Here is an 11,824-nt window from a genome sequence, read left to right as displayed (position 1 = left end):
CTCCAGTACAGCAGGAGGCGCTCTGCAGCTCTGTAGTCCGCCAATAAACCCACTAAAGAGTGATGTGTTTTTGTGTATCCTCAGTGTTTTTCGCTCTTGAGAGTTTTATTGAGTGTAAATCTTGAATAAGTGAGTGAGTCTTGTCTCTGTGTATTTAAGTGTTGACGATGAGAGATGAGATGGACTTAATGTGCTGTAAATCAGTAGGAACTGATCTGTCCATGCTGGATATTGATGATTTCATCAAAGAAATCTCTCAGCTGAAGAAAGAGGTGGCGTTACTGGAGACAAAGCTCAGGTTAAGAGGAGATGAAGGACTGAAGAGAGAGGTTTACTTTGTACATGATCTTAAACATACTTTACCTGAATCACTCTGTTTGTTTGACGAATTGAAATAATTAAATGTATAATCTTACTCTGTGTGTTATGTTGTCAGGATGTGGATTGTTGTGAATCTTCAGTGTATGTGACTGATGATGGGAGTCTGGATTCAGTGTGGATGAGCAGAGATCAGAGCCGCACACCACAGCCACTGCTGGACTCTAAACTCTCTGAAGAGAAATCCAGACACACACAGGACTCTGAGCTCAGTCTCACTTTACTCTGTTATACTGAGTCAAAGCCCACAGACACTCAGGACACTACAGTGTGTGACAGTAAACAGAGCTTACAGGAGGATCAAACCTCCACAGAGTCTCTGGATTCTGTCTGTAACGCTGGAGAACAACAGCAGATCCTGCAGACCAAACTGAAGATGTGTTCAGTCAAACTCATCGACTGCAGGAACATCATGATGAAGATGAAAACTGAACCTACAGGAGAGAAATGTCGCACTGATGATGATCTTGTTCCTTCAGGTTTGTTTGTTTCTTTTTTTACTGTTGATCTGTTAACATGCAGATCATTTTGTGTTTTCTATACCAAGAAAGTGACAAAATGAAAACCACTATTTTCTGTTACAAACTTTCACATCTAAACAAACTAAACATCTTTAGGTTTGATTTTTAAAGATTTATTATAAAAAAATGATTATTTTTTCCACAAAATGCAATAAATCCATGATATTTTTTTAAAATGCTATAAATTGATTCGATCAATATATAAATGTGCATTCATCTTATATTCATTTAGTTAAACAGTGGTATATACTGATTAAAAAAATAAACATTAATGTCATTAATCAAAACACTTTTTCATATTAAAGACACTGTCATTGCTGCTGTCATCCTTGGGACGTCATCACTTAACTTTTTTGACAGCGATCAGCTGTAAAATATTTTGGTCCTGCTCAGTTTTCGTTGACTTCAAGGAAAATAATGGAAAGTTTTTCATAAGATCCCCCGTAGTCAATGTGTTAGCATGACAGAAGCTTGATGCTGTTCTGTAAGAACAAACAACAGACGGCATTTTTCTGTCTCCTGAGTGCCTCTCGTGTAAATTATTAGATTTTGATGGCTTTCCACAGAAAATCACCACAGGTTTATCAATGCCATCAAAAAACTATTATTTTGTTTATTTGTTGATCACGAATTACAAAGTTGATGAGGAAAACTAGGATTTCATGTGTATTCAACACGCCGGCATTATTGTTTACAATGCGTGGAATGGTGCGCTGTGATTTGTTGAGCGGATTTATTGCATTTCGCAAAGAAGGAAGTTTTGGGCAAAAGGGAGAAAATATGACAGAATAATACGGCGTATATTGGATTTTGAGTAAAATTAAGAATTTACTTTTAAATACTGACCTGATACAATACTGATTTTGGCGGTAACTAATAAAAAAAAAAGAAATTTATAAATATATATATATATACACACACATACATGTATAATTTTAAGAAAAAAATATATAATTAATATTTATACATAATATAAATTATATATAAATATGAACATGTACATACACATGCAAGTGTTTCTTAAATATGTACGTGTGTGTGTATTTAACCATAATTATTTTGTTCTACAAAAACTTTTATTAGTTTTGACTAATCGTTAGGCAGCCCTAATAATTCATACAATATTAGTGATTACTCTCTTGGGTGCATTAATATCATGGAGAATAAGGAAGATATAACATTACTGTTATTATTAATGGCTTCTGTTATTTAATTTGTATATATTTAGCGCAACTCTAATATATATTTGTCGCAAACTGACGACTCCTTACTGTTTCTGAATGTAGAAAAAGATATATAATTTGTGTGAATGTCAGTAAGAGATTTTTTTTTTGTTTCTTTCAGATATGAAGACTGAATTATGTTTGGATGGAGAAATAACGTCCTCAAGATCAGAAGAGCGACTGACAACAGAAACAGAGCAGAAAATCAGCTTTCCTACCTTGCAAGAGAAAAAGCTAAATTCAGAAGAGTGCAGAGAGAAAAAGAAGCAGAAGAAGAAGAAGCAGGAGTTTCACTGTGAGCAGTGTGGGATACATATTTTTGCAACTACATCTTATATAAAAGCTCACATGAGGACACACAATAATAAAAAGCTTTTCCACTGCACTGAATGTGACAAATATTACATCAGCAAACAAACTCTTAGTGTTCATAAGAGATATCACACAGGAGAAAAAACTTTCAAGTGTCCTCACTGTGAGAAGAGATTCAGCCACGAATCTCATCTGAAGAGACATGAGCTTTTACACACCAATGAGAGACCGTATCAGTGCAGTGAATGTGGAAAATCCTTTAAGGTTTTAGGCTCCTTAAAATTACATAAACAAATACACAGTGAGGAGAAACTCTATCAATGTTCACATTGTGATAAAGGTTTTTATCAGAAAGTTCAGCTGACAGTCCATGAGAGAATTCACACAGGAGAGAAACCTTACGTCTGCTCTCATTGTGGTAAGAGCTTCTCTAATCCATCAAATTTCAGTATTCATCAAAGAGTTCACACAGGAGAAAAACCTCATCGCTGTAATGTTTGTGGGAGGAGTTTCAGTCGGCATTCAGTTTTAGTGTTACACCTGAGAACTCATACAGGTGAAAAACCTTTCAAATGCTCTCAGTGTGACAAGACGTTTACTCAGTCAGGTTCCTTAAAACTCCACCAGAGACTTCACACAGGAGAGAAACCTTACGTCTGCTCGATCTGTGGAAAGGGCTTCTACGAGTCACGACATTTGACAGTTCATCAGAGAGTTCATACAGGAGAAAAACCTTATCACTGTGTTTGCGGGATGAGTTTTAGTCAACAGGCAAATTTTCTGTCGCACCAGAGAATTCACACGGGTGAAAAACCTTTCAAATGCTCTCAGTGTGACAAGACGTTTACTCAGTCAGGTTCCTTAAAATCCCATCGGAGACTTCACACAGGAGAGAAACCTTACGTCTGCTCGATCTGTGGAGAGAGATTCACTAATGCACAACCTCTTAAGACTCACAAGAAGAAACATACTGAAAAAGAAACTACTATTGAATCATCGTAGCTTTCTGTTTATTCAGAATAAGTTCAGTGAACTTTCTTACAGATTGGAAGCCAAAAACTGAATGTGTGAAAAAAATAAAGTGGATGCATTTTGTGAGTAACAAGCCAAAAGATACCATGTTCAAGAGTTTATGAAATGTTTTAGCTTTTGTACAGCATTTTTCATATTATTAGCATCTTAGGATAAATCCATTTATTGTTTTTGTCACTTTTCTAAGTAACTTTGCTATCCAATTTAATCTTTACTTGACCTAATTTAATCATGTGGATCAGAATAAAATGCCTAAACAATAGTAATCTGTAATATTATACTAGACATGTTATTTTTGTGTGTTTTTAAACACTTGTTTATAAATGGTCTTGTGATTAACTGCAAAACATATATAGCTGCAAGCAGCAGAAATGTGTAATATACAATCACATCATACAAACATTTAATATGATAGAATGGCCACTGGGTGGTGCTTTCTTAGATTTAGCACAATCCACTTGAACTGAGAAATAAATAAGTTGACTTTCATTCTGATTGTCCATTAGCTGCTCATAAAAATCTATTTGTAACATACAGTTTTCTGTAGTAACCACAATTTTACGGTGGTCTTACTATAGTAACCGTACAAGGTGTTTGGTTTATTGTATATTTTTGGGCTATGGTTAGACGTCTATTCAATTTTCACTGACAGCCCAAATCTGGCCTTGTTTTAGCCTATACGTTTGGGTTGTGTTTGGATGGCTATTAGACGTTGTTTAAGTGCAAAATTGCTTGCTGGGAGTTCACTCAAACATGAAAATGCTCCTATAACTTGCCATCCCAATTTCACCATGTTGAGCTCAATAGAAAATCGCACAATGGTATTTTATATATATATATATATACAATTATTTGTTTAACTGAAGAATAGAAGTCGAATACATTTGCGATGGCATGAGTATAAATAAATTAAGACAATTTCATATTTGGGTAAACTATGTGACCTTTAGGAACAGTCCCAGCGCCATGGACGAGCCTGTGGTCTCCCTCCATCTGTTCACCAGCTCCATGTCCTGTCAACCAACAGTCCTTGCTTGTTTGCACATTTTTTTATCCATAGGCTAAAGTTATTGTTTTAGACCTATAACTCCTGAATAAAAATGTGTTTGGTCTGATTTAAAAAAATATATATATTTTAAATGTATTTGATTGGTTTGTCGATAGTTAGGGATGACATATTTTTGTATGCCAACCCCGGAAGCTAGCTCCCTTCCAAAAAGGCCCATTCATTTTTGGATTATTGCAAAAAATTTGATACTTACACGGTTTTGTCCAACAAGTTAATCTTTACAGATGAACACAACTTTTACGAATTTTGAAGTCTAAATGCATAAATAATTTTTTTTTTTGACTTTTGTAGAATTTGTATGTCACTTTTGTTAAATACGGAGCTGTTTTGGGAGGGGAACCATTGTCCCGCTAACTTCCAAGTTGGCCTACAAAAATACATTATCCCTACGGCACTCCATTCAAGCAATCCTAACAATAATTTGCACAAAAGGCTACATGGCTCAAATTAGATTTAAACTTTACGTTTATTGCCCTCTTTCAATTTAAAAATAACAACCTGCAGAGAAATTTAATGAATAAGGAATATAATTTTTAATAAGGAATATAAATAAAATTAATGATTGATACAACTTTATCTGATGATGTTTTTAAGGCTATAAGCTATCAGAAGAGTGATTCTTGTTTGATTTAAGAAGTCTCTTTGTCATACCAAACCCAGTAGTGGAGGTTTTCTTTGTTTCAGTTGGAAGTTCATCAAGCCAATATACTGAGTGCCTATAAACAAAATCAAATTATCACATAAAATCACAGAGATAATGTCTGGTTTGAGCACTGGATTTTAAATCTGTGTGCAACATTTAAATGTACTGTGATTCTTCATAATGTACTACACTATGATGTGGTCAATGCAGACCGATCAGCGGCCAACTTGAAGCAGTGCATGCCGGTTAGTAATTTTGTCCGACTTGAGCTGGCGTTACAGGCGCGTGACTGTGTCGTATGGTTTTAAAATACCGCTAGAGCCATGTTTCCTTGTTTTAATCACGAATGAAGTGAATTAGATGGTGAATTTGAAAAAAAAAACTTTTAATAAAAAGTTGCAACCAGAAACATTTTATATCGAATATAAAATACATATAATATAAAATTACATGAATGTTCATGTTAAACAGATTTAACATGTATTTCATATTTCATAACATAGACTCATTATGATTCCTGTTTGGTTCATCTTACATTCAGATTATACTCCTATAAAATGCTGGCACTAATATGCATTTATTTGAAAAACTTGCTGGGTCCCAGGAGATCGTATATAAATGTACAAATATGCCTTACTATCTCTGCTTATCTACAGCATACTTGTGTACAGTACCTGTCTGAAAATTTAAGCAGGTTGGGTTTGGGCCGGGAGAGCTGATCTAACTGTGTGGTCATGGGCAGATGAAGCACATCACTGATCACTTAACAGAATGAATAGTTTATCTGGAAAGACATTTAAACACGTCAAAACATTAACATTTAAGCACTAAAAATGCACAACAAAAAAACACACAGAACAGTCCTAAGTGTGAATGTGGATAGCAGTGTAAACTCAATTTAATTGCTTTGGCTGATGATTTTTATAAGAATGACTTATATTAAAATAATATTTAAAAAATATTGACAAACCCAGCTGATGTATTTATGTTGGGTTATTTCAACAACCTATGGATGTCAAATACAGTCGTTTAAATTCTATGTAAATTTTATCCCAACGAATGGGTTTGTCAATATTTTACCCATCCAGCATTTCTAGAGTGTATATATTAGCATTATATGACCATGTGTAAAATAATTAAGCATTACTGCTATATTCATAACCATTTATGTAGCCTATCCTACTGTTAAATCGAAATAGACATAGCCTAGTAGGAAATTGTAAATGAAAATCACACAAATTAAGAGGACACGAACAATTATAAGGTGTAAAGCTGTATAGTGAAAATTAATGTCCTGACATATTACATTTTACTCTTTTTGGGACCACTGAGGAACATGAAGTTTCTCATCAAATCATTGCACAACATTATACTATGTAACAGAAGTGAACGTATCAGACAATAACAAACTAAATTCACGTTGTAATGGAAGATTAGTATCTTTTTGTACAGAAGTAAGCTGTTCTTTATAACTCATCTCGGTCCATGGGCTGCAAACAGGCCGCAACGCGTCTATATACTCGTGAAATCTTTACTATAAAAACGTGTGATGTCGGGGTGCGTTTAAAATATTTCTATCAAATGCTGCGTTCAGGCCATTACCATTATTTTATGATGACAACACGTGACCTTCAACTCGAAGCTGTCCACCTCCTCAAACTGGGTAACATTAATAAACTAGATATTAAAGTTTGAGGACAAACTTTATGTTGGCTTGAAAAAGCGTAGCCTGAACATTTAAAATGGTTTGACAGAAGTTTATTTTAGTAGGCTATCTGGCTGTTAGCATGATTAGCATGAAGTTAGCATGATTAGCATGAAGCTAGCATGATTAGCATGAAGCTAGCATGATGTTAGCATGATCAGTATGAAGCTAGCATGAAGCTAACATGATTAGCATGAAGCTAACATGAAGCTAACATGATTAGCATGAAGCTAACATGAAGCTAACATGATTAGCATGAAGCTAGCATGAAGCTAACATGATTAGCATGAAGCTAGAATGAAGCTAACATTTATTCCGTTGCTAGGGTACTAAGTTTGGTTGCTAAGGAGAAAATTGGCATCCCATAATGATCAACCTTCAAGCCACAAGTAAAACGGTCCAACCCCCGTGTCTCTATGATGTTCTGAAGCGGAGATATAAGGCTTTGTTTATTCCGTTGCTAGGGTACTAAGTTTGGTTGCTAGGGAGAAAATTGGCATCCCATAATGATCAACCTTCATGCCACAAGTAAAACGGTCCAACCCCCATGTCTCTATGATGTTCTGAAGCGGAGATATAAGGCTTTGTTTATTCCGTTGCTAGGGTACTAAGTTTGGTTGCTAGGGAGAAAATTGGCATCCCATAATGATCAACCTTCAAGCCACAAGTAAAACGGTCCAACCCCCGTGTCTCTATGATGTTCTGAAGCGGAGATATAAGGCTTTGTTTATTCCGTTGCTAGGGTACTAAGTTTGGTTGCTAGGGAGAAAAATGGCATCCCATAATGATCACACTTAAAGCCACAAGTAAAACGGTCCAACCCCCGTGTCTCTACGATGTTCTGATGCTGAGATATAAGGCTTTGTTTATTCCGTTGCTAGGGTACTAAGTTTGGTTGCTAGGGAGGAAATTGGCATCCCATAATAATCAACCTTCAAGCCACAAGTAAAACGGTCCAACCCCCGTGTCTCTAAGATGTTCTGAAGCGGAGAAATAAGGCTTTGTTTATTCCGTTGCTAGGGTACTAAGTTTGGTTGCTAGGGAGAAAATTGGCATCCCATAATGATCAACCTTCAAGCCACAAGTAAAACGGTCCAACCCCCGTGTCTCTATGATGTTCTGAAGCGGAGATATAAGGCTTTGTTTATTCCGTTGCTAGGGTACTAAGTTTGGTTGCTAGGGAGAAAAATGGCATCCCATAATGATCACACTTAAAGCCACAAGTAAAACGGTCCAACCCCCGTGTCTCTACAATGTTCTGATGCTGAGGTATAAGGCTTTGTTTATTCCGTTGCTAGGGTACTAAGTTTGGTTGCTAGGGAGGAAATTGGCATCCCATAATAATCAACCTTCAAGCCACAAGTAAAACGGTCCAACCCCCATGTCTCTATGATGTTCTGAAGCGGAGATATAAGGCTTTGTTTATTCCGTTGCTAGGGTACTAAGTTTGGTTGCTAGGGAGAAAATTGGCATCCCATAATGATACACCTTCAAGCCACAAGTAAAACGGTCCAACCCCCGTGTCTCTATGATGTTCTGAAGCGGAGATATAAGGCTTTGTTTATTCCGTTGCTAGGGTACTAAGTTTGGTTGCTAGGGAGAAAATTGGCATCCCATAATGATCACACTTAAAGCCACAAGTAAAACGGTCCAACCCCCGTGTCTCTACAATGTTCTGATGCTGAGATATAAGGCTTTGTTTATTCCGTTGCTAGGGTACTAAGTTTGGTTGCTAGGGAGAAAATTGGCATCCCATAATGATACACCTTCAAGCCACAAGTAAAACGGTCCAACCCCCGTGTCTCTATGATGTTCTGAAGCGGAGATATAAGGCTTTGTTTATTCCGTTGCTAGGGTACTAAGTTTGGTTGCTAGGGAGAAAAATGGCATCCCATAATGATCACACTTAAAGCCACAAGTAAAACGGTCCAACCCCCGTGTCTCTACAATGTTCTGATGCTGAGATATAAGGCTTTGTTTATTCCGTTGCTAGGGTACTAAGTTTGGTTGCTAGGGAGGAAATTGGCATCCCATAATAATCAACCTTCAAGCCACAAGTAAAACGGTCCAACCCCCATGTCTCTATGATGTTCTGAAGCGGAGATATAAGGCTTTGTTTATTCCGTTGCTAGGGTACTAAGTTTGGTTGCTAGGGAGAAAATTGGCATCCCATAATGATACACCTTCAAGCCACAAGTAAAACGGTCCAACCCCCGTGTCTCTATGATGTTCTGAAGCGGAGATATAAGGCTTTGTTTATTCCGTTGCTAGGGTACTAAGTTTGGTTGCTAGGGAGAAAATTGGCATCCCATAATGATCAACCTTCAAGCCACAAGTAAAACGGTCAAACCCCCGTGTCTCTAAGATGTTCTGAAGCGGAGATAAAAGGCTTTGTTTATTCCGTTGCTAGGGTACTAAGTTTGGTTGCTAGGGAGAAAATTGGCATCCCATAATGATCAACCTTCAAGCCACAAGTAAAACGGTCCAACCCCCATGTCTCTATGATGTTCTGAAGCGGAGATATAAGGCTTTGTTTATTCCGTTGCTAGGGTACTAAGTTTGGTTGCTAGGGAGAAAATTGGCATCCCATAATGATCAACCTTCAATCCACAAGTAAAACGGTCCAACCCCCGTGTCTCTATGATGTTCTGAAGCGGAGATATAAGGCTTTGTTTATTCCGTTGCTAGGGTACTAAGTTTGGTTGCTAGGGAGAAAATTGGCATCCCATAATGATCAACCTTCAAGCCACAAGTAAAACGGTCCAACCCCCGTGTCTCTATGATGTTCTGAAGCGGAGATATAAGGCTTTGTTTATTCCGTTGCTAGGGTACTAAGTTTGGTTGCTAGGGAGAAAATTGGCATCCCATAATGATCAACCTTCAAGCCACAAGTAAAACGGTCCAACCCCCGTGTCTCTATGATGTTCTGAAGCGGAGATATAAGGCTTTGTTTATTCCGTTGCTAGGGTACTAAGTTTGGTTGCTAGGGAGAAAAGTGGCATCCAATAATGATCAACCTTCAAGCCACAAGTAAAACGGTCCAACCCCCGTGTCTCTATGATGTTCTGAAGCGGAGATATAAGGCTTTGTTTATTCCGTTGCTAGGGTACTAAGTTTGGTTGCTAGGGAGAAAAGTGGCATCCAATAATGATCAACCTTCAAGCCACAAGTAAAACGGTCCAACCCCTGTGTCTCTACGATGTTCTGATGCCGAGATATAAGGCTTTGTTTATTCCGTTGCTAGGGTACTTAGTTTGGTTGCTAGGCAGAAAATTGGCATCCCATAATGATCAACCTTCAAGCCACAAGTAAAACGGTCCAACCCCCGTGTCTCTACGATGTTCTGATGCCGAGATATAAGGCTTTGTTTATTCCGTTGCTAGGGTACTAAGTTTGGTTGCTAGGGAGAAAATTGGCATCCCATAATGATCAACCTTCAAGCCACAAGTAAAACGGTCCAACCCCCGTGTCTCTATGATGTTCTGAAGCGGAGATATAAGGCTTTGTTTATTCCGTTGCTAGGGTACTAAGTTTGGTTGCTAGGGAGAAAAATGGCATCCCATAATGATCAACCTTCAAGCCACAAGTAAAACGGTCCAACCCCTGTGTCTCTACGATGTTCTGATGCCGAGATATAAGGCTTTGTTTATTCCGTTGCTAGGGTACTTAGTTTGGTTGCTAGGCAGAAAATTGGCATCCCATAATGATCAACCTTCAAGCCACAAGTAAAACGGTCCAACCCCCGTGTCTCTACGATGTTCTGATGCCGAGATATAAGGCTTTGTTTATTCCGTTGCTAGGGTACTAAGTTTGGTTGCTAGGGAGAAAAATGGCATCCCATAATGATCACACTTAAAGCCACAAGTAAAACGGTCCAACCCCCGTGTCTCTATGATGTTCTGATGCTGAGATATAAGGCTTTGTTTATTCCGTTGCTAGGGTACTAAGTTTGGTTGCTAGGGAGAAAAATGGCATCCCATAATGATCACACTTAAAGCCACAAGTAAAACGGTCCAACCCCTGTGTCTCTACAATGTTCTGATGCTGAGATATAAGGCTTTGTTTATTCCGTTGCTAGGGTACTAAGTTTGGTTGCTAGGGAGAAAAATGGCATCCCATAATGATCACACTTAAAGCCACAAGTAAAACGGTCCAACCCCCGTGTCTCTATGATGTTCTGAAGCGGAGATATAAGGCTTTGTTTATTCCGTTGCTAGGGTACTAAGTTTGGTTGCTAGGGAGAAAAATGGCATCCCATAATGATCACACTTAAAGCCACAAGTAAAACGGTCCAACCCCTGTGTCTCTACAATGTTCTGATGCTGAGATATAAGGCTTTGTTTATTCCGTTGCTAGGGTACTAAGTTTGGTTGCTAGGGAGAAAAATGGCATCCCATAATGATCACACTTAAAGCCACAAGTAAAACGGTCCAACCCCCGTGTCTCTATGATGTTCTGAAGCGGAGATATAAGGCTTTGTTTATTCCGTTGCTAGGGTACTAAGTTTGGTTGCTAGGGAGAAAAATGGCATCCCATAATGATCACACTTAAAGCCACAAGTAAAACGGTCCAACCCCTGTGTCTCTACAATGTTCTGATGCTGAGATATAAGGCTTTGTTTATTCCGTTGCTAGGGTACTAAGTTTGGTTGCTAGGGAGGAAATTGGCATCCCATAATAATCAACCTTCAAGCCACAAGTAAAACGGTCCAACCCCCGTGTCTCTAAGATGTTCTGAAGCGAAGAAATAAGGCTTTGTTTATTCCGTTGCTAGGGTACTAAGTTTGGTTGCTAGGGAGAAAATTGGCATCCCATAATGATCAACCTTCAAGCCACAAGTAAAACGGTCCAACCCCCATGTCTCTACGACACTCTTAAGTGAAGATATTCCATCTGGGACGCTTTTATTCCTTTATATGGGCATGTTTCCTGCCCCATTATA

General features: G+C 38.0%; 1 protein-coding gene across 1 annotated transcript; it reads left to right on the top strand.

Moving 5' to 3' along the window:
* Positions 1–49: 49 nt before the first annotated feature.
* Positions 50–4,648, top strand: LOC135767208 (uncharacterized). Its single transcript, XM_065276869.2, has 3 exons — positions 50–329; positions 437–857; positions 2,244–4,648. Exons 1-3 carry the CDS (start codon positions 168–170, stop codon positions 3,434–3,436), a joined length of 1,776 nt encoding a protein of 591 aa, XP_065132941.1. The 5' UTR covers positions 50–167; the 3' UTR covers positions 3,437–4,648.
* Positions 4,649–11,824: the final 7,176 nt, after the last annotated feature.

The sequence above is a fragment of the Paramisgurnus dabryanus genome, chromosome 6 (assembly GCF_030506205.2).
Source record: "Paramisgurnus dabryanus chromosome 6, PD_genome_1.1, whole genome shotgun sequence".
In the NCBI taxonomy this organism is placed as follows: Eukaryota; Metazoa; Chordata; class Actinopteri; order Cypriniformes; family Cobitidae; genus Paramisgurnus; species Paramisgurnus dabryanus.
The sequence above is the reverse complement of the archived record's forward strand: the minus strand, read 5'-3'. Positions and strand labels throughout refer to the sequence as shown.